This window comes from Oncorhynchus mykiss, chromosome 20 (assembly GCF_013265735.2).
Source record: "Oncorhynchus mykiss isolate Arlee chromosome 20, USDA_OmykA_1.1, whole genome shotgun sequence".
NCBI lineage: Eukaryota > Metazoa > Chordata > Actinopteri > Salmoniformes > Salmonidae > Oncorhynchus > Oncorhynchus mykiss.
This window is the reverse complement of record NC_048584.1, coordinates 23,550,104-23,573,598: the sequence shown is the minus strand read 5'-3', so window position 1 is coordinate 23,573,598 and position 23,495 is coordinate 23,550,104. Positions and strand designations below refer to the sequence as shown.

General features: G+C 43.7%; 1 protein-coding gene across 1 annotated transcript in view; it reads left to right on the top strand.

Annotated features, from left to right (window-relative positions):
• tmem235b (transmembrane protein 235b) overlaps positions 1-23,495 on the top strand; it is a 27,349-nt gene extending 3,854 nt beyond the window's left edge. The window contains exons 2-5 of the mRNA XM_021576207.2: positions 11,224-11,406; positions 11,593-11,658; positions 11,829-11,966; positions 23,098-23,495. Coding sequence (XP_021431882.1) covers positions 11,229-11,406; positions 11,593-11,658; positions 11,829-11,966; positions 23,098-23,351 — 636 coding nt within the window. The 5' untranslated portion in view covers positions 11,224-11,228 and the 3' untranslated portion in view covers positions 23,352-23,495. The remainder of the gene's footprint in view (positions 1-11,223; positions 11,407-11,592; positions 11,659-11,828; positions 11,967-23,097) is intronic.

The window sequence follows — 23,495 nt, the reverse complement described above, 5'->3', positions numbered from 1 at the left end:
AAATTGGTTCTTTGTGTCCTTTATTTCAATGTGTGTAACGTGAATGAAAGAATGCCGCCAGAAACATGTAACTAGTAATGTTGTGCAGTGTTGCCAACTTAGCGACACATTTTCAAAAAATCGACTAGCAACAAATCTAGCGACTTTCTGGTGTTATTGGAGACTTTGCGACTGACGTGAAAGCACATATCGTTTTACTCTTCTTCTTACTCTTCTCAATGAGCCACGGGTGCTGCCTTGGGCCCCATCCCCTGCTGGCTGATCCCGCCCAGGGCGGGATGCAAAATGTTCTTTGTCTAAAATAAATCGCTGCACAAAAATAAATCTATGCATTTGACTCGCACGGCCTCAGTCACTTACTCACCTTGTCCACTGTGTGTGCCTCTCTGTGACATACGCTAAACATCTAGCTGGCTAGCTCATGTCTAAACTGTACACTCAAAAATACAGAAAGGAGTAGGAATCAAACCCTGAATTCAAAGGCTGGTTGAAGCTGTGTATTGGAGATGATACATGGGCATACTGCCTATATTGTAAGGCTGATTTCTACGCCAAACTTAGTGATGTAAAAAACACATGGCATCTCAAAAACATACTCAAAAGGCAAAGCCTTAACAGTTCCACCCAAAACAAACTGCCATTTACGGTTTAAAAAATTGACTCTGCAAAAAAGGGGCCACCATGGCATTAGCTATCGCTGAACACTGTTCCATGCTGGCATGTGATCACATTGGAGAAGCATGTAGAGCTGCTTTCTCAGACTCCACTGCTGCTACCCACTTCAAAATGCACAGGACAAAGTGCACAGAAATGATTAATGGTGTTCTAGCACCATACTTTCTGAAAAAGTTGGTCGCAGATGTGGGTGACCAGCGTTTCAGCCTCCTCCTCGATGGGTCCACGGATGTAAGTGTTTCTAAGTACCTGGGGGGTTGTGATAAGGTAATTTAGTGACACCAAGCAGACAATTGTATCAACATTTCTGGGGCTTGTTGAGTTGGAGGGAGGAGATGTCAAATCTATAGCCCGTGCTGTTGTGGCTTTCCTCGAAGTGTTGTCTTAAAAAAGAGAAACTCCTGGGGAGAGGGACTGACAATGCCTCTGTTATGACGGGGATTAACAATGGGGTCCATAAAGTGCTGAAGGAGGAGTATGGCCTCAAATATCTGGTTCTTATTCGCTGTGTGCCACTCTCTGCCGCTTGCTGTAAGTCATGCTTCCAATGACACCCCCCCCCCCCCCCCCCCCCCCCCCGTAGTGAGGAGTACTTGGTACGAGAGACTTATAACTGGTTTTCAGTGTCTCCAAAGCGCAGGGAGGCCTACAAGGCCATATATGAGACCATCAACTGTGGGGGAAACCTTTACAGATAGCCAAGGTGTGTGCCACATGTTGGCTCTCCATTGAACCCACGGTTTCACGCATTTTGGACCAGTGGTAGGAGCTTAGGCTGCACTTCGCAGTCACCAAGTCCAGTGAACACTGCTACATGGCTGAGGTTTTATACTCCTGGTACAGTGATCCTCAAAACATATTGTATCTGACTTTTGTGAAGTCAGTGCTGGGTGAGGTACAGTTGGCCATCAAGGCTTTTGAGGGAGAGCAAGTAGATCCTCTTAAGCTACTTGACAGCTTGGTTAGTCTGATCAAGTCTGTGAGCAGCAGCAGGGTGCTGAATCCACTGGCAAATATTGATGTACTCAAAGGGCCAATAGATGGATACATCAGTCCCAAACCGTACCTTGGTTACCTCTTTGAGTCAAAGGCAGCTGAGCTCCACCTTGCGCCTGAGGATGAAAACAATGTCCGAAAGCGGTGTGTTGCCTTCACCATCTCCCTCACTAATGAGTTGAGGGTGAGACTGCCAGACAACATCGAAGCGGTGTGTTGCCTTCACCATCTCCCTCACTAATGAGTTGAGGGTGAGACTGCCGGACAACATCGAAGCGGTGTGTTGCCTTCACCATCTCCCTCACTAATGAGTTGAGGGTGAGACTGCCAGACAACATTGAAGCGGTGTGTAGCCTTCACCATCTCCCTCACTAATGAGTTGAGGGTGAGACTGCCAGACAACATCGAAGCGGTGTGTAGCCTTCACCATCTCCCTCACTAATGAGTTGAGGGTGAGACTGCCGGACAACATCGACGCATTGCAGTAGATGTCAGTTTTCAATGTGGAGGAAACTCTAAAGCACAATAAGAGCCCTGGAGGAATTAAAAAAAATAGCCAAGCTCCTTGGCTACTCCCCTGCAGAGATAGACAAGATTGTCCAGCAATGGCGTGCCATCCAGCTTAGTAAATGGAATGAGACACAAAACACACTGGGAATCTGGAGTGAGATTTGGAAGTTCAGGGATGCAGCTGATATCAACCCGTTTCAAGAACTTGCCATGGCTGCTGTGTCTGTTGTCCTTGCCACTTAGAAATCGCATGTCCTTGCAGACCCTTAACTCCATCCTGTACATTCGATATGGACTGAAGCTGTCTGGTGAGGCTTGCTATGAGCACCAGCTGCCTGATAATGTTTTGCAGCTTTTTGACACATCAGCTGCTTACTCATTTAAATCAGCTCCCTCAGAGGGGGAAAGCGAGATCAGACTAGGAAAATCGTTTTGAATGGTCATCCAAGTCGGAAACTCTGGCATCTTTTGAATGTTCGAAATCATAGTGTAAGAACACTTTTTTAAAGCCTAAAAGGATAAGATGATCCAACTTGGCTAACCACAGCAGTAAGCTGGGTACCTGTTTAGCAAATTCACTAATGTGTAAGTTTATTAATAACCTAGTTAGCTTTCACATGTTCTTGTCAAACTGTCAATAAATTAGCTAGCAAGAAACAAGATATGCCAAAAAAAATCTTAAAAACCATTTCAGGGCAAATAAATCAGATTTGACCATTCAGACACAAGTCGCAATGCTAGGAATCAGATTTGTATATGACATCTAACCACCTACCAAGGCGGAAAATGTGACTTGAAATATCTGATTCCATTGGCTTTTTGGCTGTTCAGACTGAAGGAGAAAGAAGAGATTCAAATCGGATAAGCAATTAAAAAAAAACATTTAGTCACTTCAAACTGCCAATGTGAACAAGGCTTTAGATCATGTATTTTCAGGCAGAGATACTTTTGGTCATGTAGTGTATGTTGACACCTGCTTGTTGAACACCTCATTCCAAAATCATAGCCATTAATATGGTTTTGGTCCCCCCATTGCTGCAATAACAGCTTCCACTCTTCTGGGAAGGCTTCCCACTAGATGTTGAAACATTGCTGCGGGGACTTGCTTCCATTCAGCCATGAGCATTAGTGAGGTTGGGCACTGATGTTGGGTGATTAGGCCTGGCTCGCAGTCGGCATTCCAATTCAACCCAAAGTTGTTCAATGGGGTTGCGGTCAGGGCTCTGTGCAGGCCAGTCAAGTTCTTCCACACAGATCTCTACAAACCATTTCTATATGGACCTCACTTTGTGCACTGAGGCATTGTCATGCTGAAACAGGAAAGGGCCTTCCCCAAACTGTTGCCACAAAGTTGCAAGCACATAATTGTCTAGAATGTAATTGTATTCTGTAGCATTGAGAATTTCCTTTACTGGTAAGGAGCCTAGTCTGAACCATGAAGAACAGCCCCAGACCATTATTTCTCTTCCATCAAATTGTACAGTTGGCACTATGCATTGGGTCAGGTAGCGCCAAACCCAGGCATTACAGGGTTAGCAATCTCTGCTCTAAAGAAACTGCGATATGCACATTGAGCTCATAGAAAAAAAATCTACTAAATGTAATGACGTTGTTTAATTAAAAACCGAAAAATAACCAACATTTTGGTTAATCACTCAGCACACAACCAAAAGGCAAATGTTTTCATGACTTTACGATTTTGGCTTTGTGGCAGTGGTAACAATTGGAAACCGTTTTGCCTGTTGTGCTGATGTTGGCAAGCTAATGGGCCAGGGTTCTGGTCTGGAAGCAGGCTTTTGACTGCAGTTACAGTAGTACTTAGGTTCTGCAGTTTAACTGAATCATGACTGAGAAAGACAATTCCCATTGATGGCCACGTAGAGAAGTCACATTTGAAAATTCCTAATAAGTCACTTTAGTCAACTTTGTGGACAAAACGAAGGCACTCCTTCGATATAAAGTTGTTTTTAACATGTCAGTTTGTTCCTTTCACGAGGTTGGAATAATAACACGTTCTACTACTTAAGACATTGTCTCGGAGTGGAGCTGGAGTGGATTGAGTTTGGCTGGCGTGTGGAGCGGCCTGGTATGTTTGGTCTGTTTCTCAAGCGTTCCCGGAAGTCTCGATGTTGCAACTCTGGGTTTAGAATCTCTGAATCTACACTGCTCAAAAAAATAAAGGGAACACTAAAATAACACATCCTAGATCTGAATGAATGAAATATTCTTATTAAATACTTTTTTCTTTACATCGTTGAATGTGCTGACTACAAAATCACACAAATGATCAATGGAAATCAAATTTATGACCCCATGGAGGTCTGGATTTGGAGCCGCACTCAAAATTTAAAGTGGAAAACCACACTACAGGCTGATTCAACTTTGATGTAATGTCCTTAAAAGATGTCAAAATTAGGCTCAATAGTGTGTGTGTGGCATCCACGTGCCTGTATGACCTCCCTACAATGCCTGGGCATGCTCCTGATGAGGTGGCGGATGGTCTCCTGAGGGATCTCCTCCCAGATCTGGACTAAAGCATCCGCCAACTCCTGGACAGTCTGGTGCAATGTGGTGTTGGTGGCGTTGGTGGATGGAACGAGACATGATGTCCCAGATGTGCTCAATTGGATTCAGGTCTGGGGAACGGACGGGCCAGTCCATAGCCTCAATGCCTTCCTCTTGCAGGAACTGCTGACACATTCCAGCAACATGAGGTCTAGCATTGTCTTGCACTAGGAGGAACCCAGGGCCAACCGCACCAGCATATGGTCTCACAAGGGGTCTGAGGATCTCATCTCGGTACCTAATGGCAGTCAGGCTACCTCTGGCAAACACATGGAGGGCTGTGCATCCCCCCCAAAGAAATGCCACCCCACACCATGACTGACCCACCGCCAAACCAGTCATGCTAGAGGATGTTGCAGGCAGCAGAACGTTCTCCACGGCGTCTCCAGACTGTCACGTCTGTCACATGAAAGCAGGTTCACACTGAGCACATCTGTGAAGAGCACAGGGCGCCAGTGGCAAACCTTCTTGCCACAGCTCGCATTGATGTGTCATCCTGGATGAGCTGCACTACCTGAGCCACTTGTGTGGGTTGTCGACTCCGTCTCATGCTACCACTAGAGTGAAAGCACCGCCAGCATTCAAAAGTGACCAAAACATCAGCCAGGAAGCATAGGAACTGAGAAGTGGTCTGTGGTCACCACCTGCAGAACCACTCCTTTATTGGGGGTGTCTTGCTAATTGCCCATAATTTACACCTGTTGTCTATTCCATTTGCACAACAGCATGTGAAATTTGTCAATCAGTGTTGCTTCCTAAGTGGACAGTTTGATTTCACAGAAGTGTGATTGACTTGGAGTTACATTGTTGTTTAAGTGTTCCCTTTATTTTTTTGAGCAGTGTATAATTTGTCTGCTCTAAATTCTTTTGACCAGCAGGAGACACTATTGAGTACACTGTGTTGATCAGTGTCTAATTTACCTATTTTCGACACATTTGGCTCAAAGGCCTCAATGCTTCAGGAAGCTTTGTTTCCCCATCACTAGAGCGTGTAACTGAAAAATACTGGTTAAAACAGTGTAGCTACAATATGTAATGTTTTGGGCGACCTGACCAAATTGACATTGAAACGTGAGTTATAAATATGTAATTCTCATTGAAAGCAAGTCTAAGAAGCGGTAGATCTGTTCTGTGTGTGCTATTTTCATGCGTCCCGTTCTTAAGTTTTGGTTTTACTTTGTTTTGTACTCTAGCTGAAAATCCAATATTTTGGGTTACTGAACAGAAGCCAGCCGCACCGTGTCAGAGGAAACATCGTCCATCGTCAGCTTGCAGGCGCCCGGCCCGCCACAAGGAGCCAGTAGAGTGCGATGAAAATCCCAGCCGGCCAACCACTCACTTAACCCAGACGACCCTGGCCCAATTATGCGGCACCTCGTGGGTCTCCTGGTCACGGCCGGTTGTGACCTAGCCTGGGATCAAACCCGGGTCTGTAGTGATGCATCAAGCACTGCGATGCAGTGCCTTGAAACGCTGTGCCACTAGGGTTTTGCTGGTACAATGATTCTCTACACTTTACATTTGCTTGTTTTGTCACAAACTGAAATTACGTTTTCGCAACAAAGCCTCCTTCACTCACGCCCCAAACTTACCCTCGTAAAACTGACTCCTACCGATCCTCGACTTCAGTGATGTCATCTACAAAATAGCTTACAACACTCAGACTGCATCCAGTTTGCTGAGTAATCACAGTGCCATCCGTTTTGTTACCAAATCACCTTATACCACTGCGACCTGTATGCTCTAGTCGGCTGGCCCTCGCTACATATTCGTCACCAGACCCACTGGCCTCAGGGTCATCTATAAGTCTATGCTAGGTAAAGCTCAGCCTTATCTCAGTTTACTGGTCACGATAACAACACCCACCCGTAGCACACATTCCAGCAGGTACAGTGGGGAGAACAAGTATTTGATACACTGCCGATTTTGCAGGTTTTCCTACTTATAAAGCATGTAGAGTTCTGTAATTTATCATAGGTACACTTCAACTGTGAAAGACGGAATCTAAAACAAAAATTCAGAAAATCACATTTGTATGATTTGTAAGTAATTAATTAGCATTTTATTGCATAACATAAGTATTTGATCACCTACCAACCAGTAAGACCTCACAGACCTGTTAGTTTTTCTTTAAGAAGCCCCCCTTTTCTCCACTCATTACCTGTATTAACTGCACTTGTTTGAACTCGTTACCTGTATAAAAGACACCTGTCCACACACTCAATCAAACAGACTCCAACCTCTCCACAATGGCCAAGACCAGAGAGCTGTGTAAGGACATCAGGGATACAATTGTAGACCTGCACAAGGCTGGGATGGGCTACAGGACAATAGGCAAGCAGCTTGGTGAGAAGGCAACAACTGTTGGCGCAATTATTAGAAAATGGAAGAAGTTCAAGATGACAGTCATTCATTCTCGGTCTGGGGCTCCATGCAAGATCTCACCTCGTCAATGATCATGAGGAAGGTGAGGGATCAGCCCAGAACTACACGGCAGGACCTGGTCAATGACCTGAAGAGAGCTGGGACCACATTCTCAAAGAAAACCATTAGTAACACACTACGCCGTCATGGATTAAAATCCTGCAGCGCACGCAAGGTCCCCCTGCTCAAGCCAGCGCATGTCCAGGCCCGTCTGAATTTTGCCAATGACCATCTGGATGATCCAGAGGAGGACTGGGAGAAGGTCATATGGTCTGATGAGACAAAAATAGAGCTTTTTGTTTTAAACTCCACTCGCCGTGTTTGGAGGAAGAAGGACGAGTACAACCCCAAGAACACCATCCCAACCGTGAAGCATGGAGGTGGAAACATCATTCTTTTTCTGCAAAGGGGACAGGACGACTGCACCGTATTGAGGGGAGGATGGATGTATCGCGAGATCTTGGCCAACAACCTCCTTCCCTCAGTAAGAGCATTGAAGATGGGTCGTGGCTGGGTCTTCCAGCATGACAACGACCTGAAACACACAGCCAAGGCAACTAAAGGAGTGGCTCCGTAAGAAGCATCTCAAGGTCCTGGAGTGGCCTAGCCAGTCTCCAGACCTGAACCCAATAGAAAATCTTTGGAGGGAGCTAAAAGTCTGTATTGCCCAGCGACAGCACCGAAACCTGAAGGATCTGGAGAAGGTCTGTATGGAGGAGTGGGCCAAAATCCCTGCTGCAGTGTGTGCAAACCTGGTCAAGAACTACAGGAAACGTATGATCTCTGTAATTGCAAAAAAAGGTTTCTGTACCAAATATTAAGTTCTGCTTATCTGATGTATCAAATACTTATGTCATGCAATAAAATGCAAATTAATTACTTAAAAATCATACAATGTGATTTTCTGGATTTTTGTTTTAGATTCCGTCTCTCACAGTTGAAGTGTTCCTATGATAAAAATTACAGACCTCTATATGCTTTGTAAGTAGGAAACACTGCCGATTTTGCAGGTTATCAAATACTTGTTCTCCCCACTATATCTCACTTATCATCCCCAAAGCCAACACCTCATTTTGCCGCCTTTCCTTAAAGTTCTCTGCTGCCAGTGACTGGAACGAATTGCAAAAATCGCTGAAGTTGGAGACTTTTATTTCCCTCACCAACTTTAAACATCAACTATCTGAGCAGCTAACCGATCGCTGTAGCTGTACATAGTCCATCGGTAAATAGCCCACCCAATCTACCTACCTCATCCCCATACTGTTTTTATTTTATTTACTTTTCTGCTCTTTTGCACACCAGTATCTCTACTTGCACATCATCTGCTCATTTATCACTCCAGTGTTAATCTGCTAAATTGTAATCATTTGCTCATATGGCCTATTTATTGCCTACCTCATGCCTTTTGCACACACTGTATATAGACTTTCTTTATTTATACTGTGTCATTGACTTGTTTATTGTGTTATTGGCTTGTTTATTGTTTACTCCATGTGTAACTCTTGTCTGTCACACTGCTTTGCTTTCTTGGCCAGGTCGCAGTTGCAAATGAGAACTTGTTCTCAACTAGCCTACCTGGTTAAATAAAGGTGAAATCATTTTTATATTTTTTAAACAAGGAGATAGCCTAGCGATTTCTGCATATTAGTATATATTTTGAACTGTATTGTAGTTCAGTTTATTGGTCTTACAGGTTCTTAAAAAGTCATACTAAACACTGAAATACTTTTACATTACAATAAAAATAACAAATGTTAGAGCATTGGGCCAGTAACTGAAAAGTCACTGGTTCAAAAATAGGTCTATACTAATGCTGAGAATGTTATTTCTCAACAGCCTGTAACTTGGCTAGAAAAATCATAATGCAGAAGAACATGCATCAGGTGACATTGAGGTCAAACGTCTCGTATGTCAATTTGGAAAGTAATCAGACCCCTTGACTTATTCCACATTTTGTTACGTTACAGCCTTATTGTAAACTGTACTAAATCATTTCCCCCCTCAATGTACACGCAATACCCCATAATGACAAAGCAAAAACAGGTTTAGATTTTTTTGCAAATTATTTTAAAAAACTGACATTTACATAAGTATTCAGACCCTTTACTCAGTACTTTGTTGACGCACCTTTGGCAGCAATTACAGCCTTGAGTCTTCTTGGGTATGACACTACAAGTTTGACACACCATTCTTCTCTGCAGATCACCTCTAGCTCTGTCAGGTTGGATGGGGAATGTCGCTGCACATCTATTTCCAGGTCTCTCCAGAGATGTTTGATCGGGTTCAAGTCCGGCCTCTGGCTGGGCCACTCAAGGACATAGACTTGTCCCGAAGCCACTCCTGCATTGTCTTGGCTGTGTGCTTAGATCGTTGTCCTGTTGAAAGGTGAACCTTCGCCCCCAGTCTGAGGTCCTGAGCGCTCTAGAGCAGGTTTTCATCAAAGATCTCTCTGTACTTTGCTCTGTTAATTTTTCCCTCGATCCTGACCAGTCTCCCAGTCCCTGCTGCTGAAAACATCCCCACAACATGATACTGCCACCACCATGCTTCACCGTAGGGATGATGCCAGGTTTCCTCCAGATATGATGCTTGGCATTTAGGCCAAATAATTAAATCTGGGTTTCCTCAGACCAGAGAATCTTGTTTCTCAGTGTCTGAGAGTCTTTAGGTGCCTTTTGGCAAACTCCAAGTGGGCTGTCATGTGCCTTTTTTACTGAGGAGTGGTTTCCGTCTGACCACTACCATAAAGGCCTGATTGGTGGAGTGCTGCAGAGATGGTTGTCCTTCTGGAAGGTTCCCCCATCTCCACAGAGAGACTCTGAAGCTCTGTCAGAGTGATCATCAGGTTCTTTGTCACCTCTCTGATTGCTCAGTTTGGACGGGTCGCCAGCTCTAGGAAGAGTCTTGGTGGTTCCAAACTTCTTCCACGCTGCAGAATTGTTTGGTACCCTTCCCCAGATCTGTGCCTCGACACAATCCTGTCTCGAAGCTCTACGGACAATTCCTTCGACCTCATGTCTTGGTTTTTGCTCTGACATGCACAGCCAACTGTGGGACCTTTATATAAACAGGTGTGTGTGTGTGCCTTTCCAAATCATGTACATTCAATTTAATTTGCTACAGGTGGACTTCAATCAAGTTGTATAAACATCTCAAGGTTGATCAATGGAAACAGGATGCTCCTGAGCTCAATTTCGAGTCTCATAGCAAAGGGTCTGAATACTTATGTAATTTTGTAAAAATTCATGAAAAAATTGATGTAAAACCTTGTTGTCATTATGGGGTATTGTGTGTTGAATACATTTTAGAATAAAGCTGTAACGTAACCAAATGTGGAAAAAGTCAAGGGGTGTGAATACTTTACAAATGCACTGTAACTACAGGCATATCTGAAGATACGTTTGTCATATATAATCAGTTCTAACAAATGAACACAATATAACCTTCGAATGTGAGGATCTGCTGTTAAACCTGCTGACAAATTGTAGTGAATGTTGGGGTAGAGAAGCTAACCCGGGTCGCTGGAGTGAAAGGCAAATACCCTAAGCATTGCGGATCGCTACAATATGTTGGTGTTGTGCACTAGTTGATGTGCGTAATAGCCATGCGTAAAAGGGAGAGCGAGAGACTTGTACACATAAAATAAAAGGACCCGCCTGCTTGTACTCTGCTGCTTGCTGCTCAGAAAAAAATATTTTATCCCTCAGCGTAGTGGTCAACCCTCATCAGTAATGGTTCACGCCTCAACCTCGTACATTGTTTAATCTCTATTGGGCGGTGAATTTGCTGGATACACCGGGAAAGCGCGCCATCCTGAAGACATGGAAATAAAGATTGCCAGTGGAGATGATTTTGATTAGTTGCGATAATTGACTTAATTTCACTATAATCTATAGTACTTTCGCCTTTTACTGGCATTAATCCTTCTAGTCAACCGCAGAAATAGTGCGTACAAATAGGGCATGTTACCAGTCCCTATACCGGTTGGGGGTTGACTCGATGCACACGTTTTTTTTTTCTCTCTGAGCAAATACTGTACTTTACATCAATCAGGCGAGATGAAGCTGTCCTTTAGTTCTCTGGTGATCACGGCTGGCATCTTCGGTATCCTCAGTTTCGCGTTCCTGGCTACGGCGATCGGGAGCGACTACTGGTACATTATTGAGGTGAACAGAACTAACCGGACCGATACAAACGTTTCGGATTCCCATTCCGGATTGTGGATAACTTATGAAGGTATGCATTTGGATGAAGTAATTTGAAACCAATGTCTTTCTTAGATGGATGCCTTTTATAGTATCAGTTAGGATTATGTGTTGTCATTTTTCCTGTAGCAAGACACTTTTATTGTCACAATGAAAACTGAATAAAATCCGTGGATAATCCATTTGGTCCTCTGAATGTGTTTATCCATCTTTTCAGGTCAGAAGGTGTATTCTTACACATTTAACTCCCCCAACTACTCTGATTCTGAGATGCACATGTTGAGTGAGTTACCTGTCCATTATCACCTTATTAAACAAGACAGAATAAAACATTTACAGCTATTGCTATTTTGAATAGATTCTCTTATTGATGAAGCCGCAATCTGTGTCTCAAGTGTTGGTGATAGAAGTGCTCCTATGGTTGGAATATTGTGTGTCTGTTTGTTTCCCCAGACATGCACAGTGCGATTGTGGTCCTATTGCCTCTAAGCCTGGTCCTGCTGGTGTTCGGAGGCATCTGTGGATTGATCAGTTCCCTGGCCCGGAGCCCCACCCTCCTCACTGGCACCGCCTCCTATCTCATCCTCTGCAGTAAGTGTGTCATCCATCATCGCTCATCCTTAGGGCCCTAACTCCTAGTCTTAATGCTAGTCTGTTTGTGCTACCATGCCAACGCCTTGTTACTCATTGTCATGTTTAGCATGACACAGAGTTGACATGATAGCACAAGGAGATCTGGGACAAGGGCAAGGTTACCTGACACCTGCATGTCCAAATGCACTCCTATGCAACATACTCCCATCCATAAAGTCTTTAGAACAGGGGTGGGCAATTCCTTGAGGGCCTGATTGGTGTCAGTTTTGCCCCAGCTAACACACCTGACTCCAATAATCAGCTAATCATGATCTCCAGTTTAGAATGCAATTTGATTAATCAGTTGGGTTTGCTAGGGATTGAGAACAAGTGATACCAATCAGGCCCTCGAGGACTGGATTTGCCAACCTCTGCTTTAGCGCAATGTTTCCCAACTCCAGTACCAAGTAACCCCAACAGTACACATTTTTGATGAAGCCCTGGACAAGCACACCTGATTCAACTAGTCAACTAATCATCAAGTCCTCAATGAGTTGATTTAGGTGAGTTTGTCTCAGGCTACAACAGAAATATGTGCTGTTGGGTGTGCTCGAGGACTGGAGTTGGGAAAGACTGCTTTAGAGCCAGACCATTCACTTAGAGTTGTGTGCATCTCAATCGTACAAAGGAGGACATTTGGAGGCATCAGGGTAATTTTAGATAATTGAGATTCACCCCTGTAGTTTCACAGTTGAAGTGAGAGGGTGGTGGTGTGGTTAATTGGAGCACAGATACAGAAGGTCTCACACCATCTGGCTCTGCATCACAGAACGACTTGGAAAGGTCTTGTTATTGTCGGCAATGTTATTTACCACAATGTCAGTCTCCACACACACTAAACTAAACTATCTCCATGTGGTTGGAGCTAGACTGATAATAATGGGTTTGATTTGACCACGGAGGAAGGAAGAATATTTTAAGATGGATGTTCTCTCCACTGCCCGCCAGTCCATCTTTTAAAATTGTATTGATTTATTTCACCTTTATTTAACCAGGTAAGCTAGTTGAGAACAAGTTCTCATTTGCAACTGCGACCTGGCCAAGATAAAGCATAGCAGTTCGACGCATACAACAACACAGAGTTACACATGGAATGAACAAAGCATACAGTCAATAATACAGTAGGAAAAAAAGAAAACAAAGTCTATTCAGCCCTACATCTCTCTCCTGTACTTAGTGGAAATGTTAGTTTGTTTGCCTCCCAGATAGTAGATAGATTACCGGTATTAGTATATCTGTTACTGATCTTTGGGGATGGCCAACACTGCAATATCCCTCTGCTTTCAAACACTTTCACTTCCTAATTTCATTTTTATTGAAGGGGGCTGCTGAGGAGAGCAATGATTTGGTTATATCCACTGAAATAAGTCATTTGAGTAATAGTGAGGGGGGTGGAGAGAATAGAAGAGGGAAGGTACTGGAGAGCAAGATATGGATGGGAATGACTTTAGCCAGCTTTAGAGGAGGAGAAAGAGGTGGAAGTTATGGGCTTTAAAATGGATGGAGATGAAGAGATTAGTGTTTGGGATTTAAACAAGAGAAATTAGGGTATGGAGAGATTGTAAAAATAAAGGTTTGTAGAGAGAGAACTAGGTTGAGAGCGATGGATGATGATAGACTTACACTGTACACCGATTCCCCCCCAATTACAAGGCCATATCACTGGAAAGGAACAGGCCACAGATGGCTTGATGGCACCCCTGCCTAGCCTGTTGATTACCAATCCAGTTATGAGGATTACCTTCTCAACCGTACAGTATATCCTTTATTATCGTTATCGAGAGTCACTTGGCGCTAGAGTTGTAAAGACCTTCTCTATGGAAAGTGCAAGTACACAGTACTGTATGTCCTCTGAGAGGAATATCAATTAATTGGACAGCACACTGGAAAGTGTTTTCCTTTTCATTGTTGGACAACATTACCAGGATTTAGCACCTTATTATTTAGGGGCCCGATTCTGATTAAGGAAATAACTATTGCACACGCCTTTCCGATGCACTTCTCAGTAGTTGGTATTCAGATTTACCTTATGAAGGTGCATAACGGGATTTGCAGGCGTGGTTCCCTTGCGCGCGCTGAATAAATGTAAAACAACTTTTCACTACATGTATCTTAAGCCATCCCTTTAAATATTGTGTACCTTTTAATTCTAATTTTATCGAAAGACTAGAATACATCGAGAGAATGGGTTCAGAAAATAGGGATCAATGAAAGAATGCCATCTATGCGTCTCCGTTTCAGCACCAACTGGTAGATATAAAAAATACTCTGATCTTGTAGATTAATACGGTATATTTTAGGGTTAGGAAAGTATCTATGAATCATAAACCGGTTTAGAGAGCCTTTACGCACTACATATCTTGATGAATAAAAAAGTGGTTTGATTAATCCTGAAAGTTGTCATACTCAAGTATAATCCATAAAATATTCAAAGGTGGAAAAAAGTGTACAATAGGGTTTGAACAATAGTCCTATGAATTTACCCTAATTCTCACTAATCATGAAACAACGGTCCACTCGTCGTGAACCGTGCGCAAGGTTCCAGGCTTAACCTGCTACGTGTGGTCTGATTTACTCAATGATTTAAAAAGGCTACGTGACCCAAATTATTGCACAACGTTAGCCTAATATGAGCCACAAATGCTAGCGACCATCAGGAACAATTACACGAACGTGACAGAGGAATGAAAGGGAAACGGAATGGAATGATGCAAAATATAGGCTACAAATGGAAGAAAATTAACACTGAAGTGAGTTATAAATGTATGTGGGTATTACTGACGGTGGCTCCCCGATAGTGCTGATATTTAACATTACACACATTGTAAAATCAAACCGGAGAAAAGCCCGGGCATAGGCTATAATTAAGACATTCTAATGAGCATGCATTAACTCGGCAGGTTCGGGGGCAGGTTCCCTACAGAAGCCTATAGTTTGGGTGTCCAAATTTCATCCACGCAAATTATACGGGCACACATTTAAAATTCGTAACAACGGCGCAGCTATTTGTAGCCTCTTTCACTGTGGAAAAGGGGCCGCAATACATGTCATGTTGATTTTCAGTTTGCTTCCGTATAGCTGGTTTCACATTCGTCTCCAAGCAAAAAATAAAGTATATGCTTTTTCCTCTTGGAACGGGCCGGTTCGCTCGACCTTATTCATGGGGTCCTCGCGCGTAAAAGTGGAATAATGAGGCGACTAAACCAAGGTCAGACTAAGGTTTATCTGTAGACACACCTCCGTTACAACTTAATTTCTTAGATCTCCACACCGAACAAATAGCGGGTGAATAGCATCCTGCTATCCTGCTTAGGTTCAAGGTCAGAATACTCATGCTGTTCTCCTGCTTAGATTCAAGGTCAGAATACACAGCGAGAGAAGTGCCTAAAATTGGAATTACGTTAGTTTTACGTGCGCTTAACTCTGGTCAGAAAAGGGCCCTAATAGATTATGAACTTGAGGGTAGAGCGTTGTTTACTGTTTTACTTAATCAAGAGTGACCAATGCAGCAGCTTCAGCCAACACGCCGCTCTTGACCGATGGGCGTCCCCACACAAATTGAATGAGTGGAACGAACATTCTAGATTCTACTAATTCTAACTCTACTGGTGCCCTTTCTCTCCCCGTGACACTGCCAGTTAGGCCTAGAATAACCCTGATAAAGAAAGCCTTGTGATGCAGGAGAACTGAGTTAAGGAACAAGACTCTAAATGCCTTCAGACCTAATCAACAGCACATGGCAATGTGTGAAATGGAATCAAGGCTGGAATTACACTGAACAAAAAATATAAACGCAGCATGCAACAATTTCAACTGACTACAGTTCAAATAAGGAAATCACTAATCTATGGATTTCACTTGACTGGGAATACTGATATGCATCTATTGGTCATACACCTTTTTTTTAAGTAGGGGCGTGGATCAGAAAATTGGTCAGTAATCTGGTGTGACCACCATTTGCCTCATGCAGTATGACACCTCCTTCCTATTTGTAGTTATTATGGATCCCCATCAGCTGCTGCCTTGGCAGAAGCTACTCTTTCTGGGCTCCAGCGAAATTAAGGCAGTAATACATTTTAAAAACATTACAATACAGTCATAACAGATTATACAACATTTTAAATGTGTGTCCTCAGGCCTCTACTACCACATATCTATTACATAAAATCCATGTGTACATGTGTGTGTATAGTGCGTATGTTATCGTGTGTTTGTGTGCATCTGTCGATGTTTGTTTGTGTTGCTTCACAGTCCCTGCTGTTCCATAAGGTGTATCTGTTTTGTAAATCTAATTTTACTGCTAGCAATGAGTTGCTTGGTGTGGAATAGAATTCCATGTAGTACTGTGCGCCTCCCATAGTCTGTTCTGGACTTGGGGACTGTGAAGAGACCTCTGGTGGCATGTCTTGTGGTGTATGCATGGGTGTCCGAGTTGTGCCAGTAGTTCAGACAGACAGCTCGGTGCACTCAACATGTCAATACCTCTCACAAATACAAGTAGTGATGAAGTCAATCTCTCCTCCACTTTGAGCCAGGCGAGATTGACATGCATATTATTGTTAGCCATGCTGCCCTGTTCTGAGACAATTGCAAGTCCCTCTTTGTGGCACCTGAACACACGACTGAACAGTAGTCCAGGTGCAAGAAAACTAGGGCCTGTAGGACCTCCCTTGTGGATAGTGCTGTTTAGAATGCGCTTTATTATAGACCGACTTCTCCCCATCCTAGCTACTGTTGTATACATTTGTTTCGACCATAGCAGTTTACAATCCAGGGTTACTCCAAGCAGTTTGGTCTTTCCACATTATTCATTACAATATTTAGTTGAGGTTTAGTGAATTATGTCCCAAATACAATGCTTTTAGTTTTAGAAATATTTAGAACTGTAGTTTCACCCATTCTGAAACTGCAGCTCTTTTTCAAGTGTTGCAGTCATTTCAGTCGCTGTGGTAGCTGACGTGTATAGTGTTGCGTCATCAGCACACTTTTTAATTTTTTTTTAAACCTTTTAAAGTCAGTTAAGAACAAATTCTTATTTTCAATGACGGCCTGTTCAGGGGCAGAACGACAGATTTGTACCATGTCAGCTCAGGGATTTGAATTTGCAACCTTTCGGTTACTAGTCCAACTCTCTAACCACTAGGCTACCCTGCTGCTTTGCTGAAAGCATGTTAGTAAAGATTGAAAAATATAAGTGGCCTAGGCGGCTGCCTTGGGGAATTCCTGATTTCTACCTGGGTTTTGTTGGAGAGGCTTCCATTAAAGAACATCCTCTATTCTGTTAGACCGGCAACTCTTTATCCACCATACAGCATTGGGTGTAAAGCCATAACGCATAAGTTTTTACAGCAACAGACTTTGATTGATAATGTCAAAAGCCGCACTGAATCTAACAAAACAGCTCCCCCCATTATTTTCTCTCAGCCAGTCGTCAGTAATTTGTGTAAGTGCTGTGCTTGTTGAATGGCCTTCCCTATAAGCGTGCTAAAAGTCTTGTCAATTTGTTTACTGTAAAATGGCATTGTATCTGGTCAAACAACATTTTTTTCCAAAAGTTTATTAAGGCTTGGTAACAGGCTGATTGGTCGGCTATTTGAGACAGTTAAGGGTTTTTTACTATTCTTAGGTAGGGGATTAACTTGTGTTCCCTCCAGGTAGGAGGGCACACACTTTCTAGTAGGCTTAAATGTAAAATATGGCAAATAGGAGTGGCAATTTCATCTGCTATTATCCTCAGTAATATTCCATCCAAGTTGTCAGACAAGTTGTGGCTTGTCATTGTTGATAAACAATATTTTACTTTACGGAATTCAAAATTACAATGCTTGTCTTTCATAATTTGGTTAGATATACTTGGATGTGTAATGTCAGCATTTGTTGCTGGCATGTCATGCCTAAGTTTGCTAATCTTGCCAATGAAAACAAATATTAAAGGAGTTGGCAATATCAGTGGATTTTGATGAATGAGCCATCTGATTCAATGAATGATGATATAGAGGTGATCCGGCTATGGATTGTGGAATGTTGTCCCACTCTTCATTGGCTGTGCGAAGTTGCTGGATATTGGCGAGAACTGGAACACGCTGTCGATCCAGAGCATCCCAAACATGCTCAATGGGTGACATGTCTGGTGAGAATGCAGGCCATGGAAGAACTGGGACATTTTCAGCTTTCGGGAATTGTATAAAGATCCTTGCGACTTGGGGCTGTGCATTATTATGCTGAAACATGAGGTAATGGTGGGGATGAATAGCACGGCAATGGACCTCAGGATCTCTTCACGGTATCTCTGTGCTTTCAAACTGCAATCAATAAAATGCAGTTGTGTTCATTGTCTGTAGCTTATGCCTGCCCATACCATAAACCCACTACCATGGGGCACTCTGTTCACAATGTTGACATCAGAAAACCGCTCGCCTGCACGACGCCATACATGTGGTCTGCGGTTTTGAGGCCGGTTGTGCGTACTGCTAAATTCACTAAAACGAAGTTGGAGGTAGCTTATAGTAGAGAAATGAACATGCCTGCCTCAAACTTCACATCTGTGGCTTTATGTTGTGTGACAAAACTTCACATTTTAGTGGCCTTTTATTGTCCCTGGCACAAGGTGCACCTGTGTAATGATGTTTAATCCGCTTCTTGATGTGCCACCTGTCAGGTGGATGGATTATCTTGGCAAAGGAGAAGTGCTCACTGACAGGTATGTAAACAAATATGCTTTTTGTGCATATGAAACATTTCTTGGATCTTTTATTTCAGCTCATTAAACATGAGACCAACACTTTACATGTTGCGTTTTATATTTTTGTTCAGGGATTTGGCTTTCTACTGACTCCTTGTGAATTTGGTCTGTGTGCCTTGTCTTCCTCGCTCTGTTGTGGTCACTCTACGTGTGGCGCTATTGTGTTTGTGCCTTCTATCCATCCTTCTTTTGTCTTCTCCCGGTCATTCTTATCTTTGATTTTATCTTCTTCAATTCCTCCATCAAGCATGTTTTCTTGTAAACGTCTCCAATTTACTGGAAAACTTGTCTCTTTGTGTATATGTGAGGGTCTTGTATCATCTGCCAAATGCTCAATTTAACAAATTCCATGAGCTTAATAAAAATGTTAAATACACATCACCATCAGTGAGCTTTATGGCTAAGGGGGCCCTAAAGCCTCACAACACAAAGGTCCTTTCAATCCCCTCAGGAAGAGGGACTCCGGGTCAGACTGACCCAAAGTGCTTCTGCAGCAGTAAGTAGCCTTGGATGAGCATTGGCTTGCCCGAGCCAGAACAGCTCATAGGGTAGGACTCTATCTGTTTTTTTTCTGTAGCTTGAGTCAGATTGATGTACAAGTACACCCCTTAGACATCGGGTGGGGAGAGATTACAGGTGTAAAAGAAAAACTATCAAAGAAATGCATACAAGGACAACCCCAACGCATTCCTCCCGTTAGTAACCATACACCCGCCAACACCCCCCTCCCACTGGTTAAATGGGAGAGCGTGAGATGGTTGCCATTTTGCAGTCTTCTCTAGTTTACATTAAGGGATATCTGGATATCTCAGTGTAGAGGTCAATGGGTATCATTGAACTACAGAAATTCAGCCGTGTCAATATATTCATTTTGATAATAGATATTCTGCAGGTTAAAACAACTAAAATATTATTTAATTTACTGAGGTCGGATTGAATTGATTTGAGCGTTCTGTTAAAGTTTCTGGCAAGGGTTTAATCTAAGGAAGGAACTATATCTACTCCCAATTATTTAAATTGGGAAACAATTGGTATTACTTAAGTAGAGATGGAGTCCACCATCGGCGTCTTGAGAGGCAGTAGGGCTGATTTGGTTAGATACCTTTTATAGCTTGAGATGAAGCATTGCATATCATAGATACATTCAGTGTTTGGGAGCCATAGGGCTACTTTGTCTAGATATGGTAAAATATACACTGCTCAAAAAAAATAAAGGGAACACTTAAACACAATAATGTAACTCCAAGTCAATCACAGTTCTGTGAAATCAAACTGTCCACTTAGGAAGCAACACTGATTGACAATACATTTCACATGCTGTTGTGCAAATGGAATAGACAACAGGTGGAAATTATAGGCAATTAGCAAGACACCCCCAATAAAGGAGTAGTTCTGCAGGTGGTGACCGCAGACCACTTCTCAGTTCCTATGCTTACTGGCTGATGTTTTGGTCACTTTTGAATGCTGGCGGTGCTTTCACTCTAGTGGTAGCATGAGTCTACAACCCACACAAGTGGCTCAGGTAGTGCAGCTCATCCAGGATGGCACATCAATGCGAGCTGTGGCAAGAAGGTTTGCTGTGTCTGTCAGCGTAGTGTCCAGAGCATGGAGGCGCTACCGGGAGACAGGCCAGTACATCAGGAGACGTGGAGGAGGCCGTAGGAGGGCAACAACCCAGCAGCAGGACCGCTACCTCCACCTTTGTGCAAGGAGGAGCAGGAGGAGCACTGCCAGAGTCCTGCAAAATGACCTCCAGCAGGCCACAAATGTGCATGTGTCTGCTCAAACGGTCAGAAACAGTCTCCATGAGGGTGGTATGAGGGCCCGACGTCCACAGGTGGGGGTTGTGCTTACAGCCCAACACCGTGCAGGACATTTGGCATTTGCCAGAGAACATCAAGATTGGCAAATTTGCCACTGGCGCCCTGTGCTCTTCACAGATGAAAGCAGGTTCACACTGAGCACATGTGACAAACGTGACAGTCTGGAGACGCCGTGGAGAACGTTCTGCTGCCTGCAACATCCTCTAGCATGACTGGTTTGGCGGTGGGTCAGTCATGGTGTGGGGTGGCATTTCTTTGGGGGGGATGCACAGCCCTCCATGTGTTTGCCAGAGGTAGCCTGACTGCCATTAGGTACCGAGATGAGATCCTCAGACCCCTTGTGAGACCATATGCTGGTGCCGTTGGCCCTGGGTTCCTCCTAATGCAAGACAGTGCTAGACCTCATGTGGCTGGAGTGTGTCAGCAGTTCCTGCAAGAGGAAGGCATTAATGCTATGGACTGGCCCGCCCGTTCCCCAGACCTGAATCCAATTGAGCACATCTGGGACATCATGTCTCGCTCCATCCACCAACGCCACGTTGCACCACAGACTGTCCCAGGAGTTGGCGGATGCTTTAGTCCAGGTCTGGGAGGAGATCCCTCAGGAGACCATCCGCCACCTCATCAGGAGCATGCCCAGGTGTTGTAGGGAGGTCATACTGGCATGTGGAGGCCACACACACTACTGAGCCTCATTTTGACTTGTTTTAAGGACATTACATCAAAGTTGGATCAGCCTGTAGTGGTTTTCCACTTTAATTTTGAGTGTGACTCCAAATCCAGACCTCCATGGGTTGATAAATTTGATTTCCATTGATAAATTTTGTGTGATTTTGTTGTCAGCACATTCAACTATGTAAAGAAAAAAGTATTTAATAATATTTCATTCATTCAGATCTAGGATGTGTTATTTTAGTGTTCCCTTTATTTTTTTGAGCAGTGTACAATCGAGCGTGTAATGATATTAAGTGATCAGTAGATTTTGGGGAAATTTGTGTTATTTCCATCGATTGATGAATTGCCTGAGCCAGGGGTTCCATGAGTAAGAATAGCAAAGGTGAAATTGGATTTCCTTCTAGTGATTCTGAACGGAGCTGAGTAGATTTAACAGGTCATAACTATGGCTAGATGAGAATGCAGTTAAATAAAGGAATAGCTTGAGTGGAGATGGTACAGCCAGGTAGGGAGAAACATCAGTCAGACAAGCAGGACTGGAGCTCTTTATCAGGCATCTCTGTCTCTGAAGTTCACAACTACTCATCCTCTGTCGGTAGGCTGGAACATCCACCAGCGAAAGTGTAGACTCCACCTGGGTGATGCTTGGAATCTATAAGTGTCTGAGAGACCCACACCTCTAGCCACGTACGAACCACAAGACTACCACACCTCTAGCCTTGTACGAACCACAAGGCTACCACACCTCGGAAGTAATCAGGAGAAGTCTCTTACGAGGCGAGCCTCTGTCATCTGGGGTCTGTGTCAATAGGGAATATCCAGAACTTGTTTATTTCAATTTCCTGTCCATTTCTGCTAACAAACGATGTCTCTGTCGTAGCCAGCAACCATATCCACCAATCATTGAGCAGGCTGATGGGTAGTTGATTATACTCCCTGTGGTGCTGTCTCTGGTTTTCTCATTGTAAGTCATTCGGATCACTTTTATTATTTCAGTCCTGTGTGAATAAGCCCTCTGTGTAATTGTCACTGATGTTCTTTCTAATGTTCCTGGCTTGATGGCTCTATGGTTTTCTGGAATTTTATGAGTATCTTTGTATTAGTCGCCAGTCAGTCCAGTGTAGATGGAGTCTGAGGGAAAAGTAAGGCTGTCTGATGGTCCATTTGAGGATTGTAGGTCAACTCAATAATAACTGACTCTCTCACTCACACACCTTCCACTCCTTCCTCCCTCTCAGCTCTTGACACCCTTGGGTGACATAGGGATAAATTAAAATTATGCCCACCTAGCCCCCCTGCCAACAATATGTGGTGATTTGGGCTGCTGGGTGCAGGGAGCTGGATACAAAGACGTTATAGTTTATTGACTTTTCCTATTCCGCCGGAACCAAAGACAGGAGTTTCCTCCATGGCAACATAACAGGACTCTGATGGCTCTTAAACTCCAATATCATCAGATGGTGCATGCTTCAGTCTACTTCTTGTTTCTCTCATTGTAATATGTGGGTTGTAAAGACAAAACCAAATACACCATTCAAGTGTTCCTCTCTTTCGCTGGCTGTCCCTTTGATCCTATTCTTTTATGTGTAAGAAGCTGTCTGTGGCGTCATTGTCCTCCAATGCTACCGCCTTTCAGGTGATCCTTCTCTCCAAGCCAAGTGTACCCTGTTAGCACTTGTACATACTTGTGCTTACATGAAAATAATGTTCAATCTCCCTCCAACTGCTTGTGTGCGCATTTGGTATATTAGCAATGACTTACTGTTATTGTCTCCCCAGGTTTGCTGACATGCTTCAAAGTGAGCCCCAGCTACATCAATTACGTGTGTGTGTGTGTGTGTTTCCTCAGGTGTTCTGACCCTCTCTGGTGTCAGCCTGTACATCAGTTACTCCCAACAGGCGATGGCTGAGACTGAGAGGCTGGTGGGGGCTGAGCGTTTGGCCCAGGTGGTCAGCACCTCTTTCGGCTGGTCCCTCGGCCTGGCCTGGCTCTCCTTCTGCCTGGAGGTCCTCGCTGGCCTGCTGCTGCTGCTAGCTTCCCGCCTAGCCACCCTGCAGCACGGACCACAAGGCCACGGCTGGCCTCTCCATGTTGTAACCTAACCCAAGAGGCAGATGTCACAAGAACTGGATAACCAACTGGCCCTGAACTGTACCTTCAATTTTCAAATGATTTGTATGTGCTCGTATCTGGCACCACAAATTAAGTTCTCTCTGGAAAAATTGTTCTTTAAGTATTTATTTTTT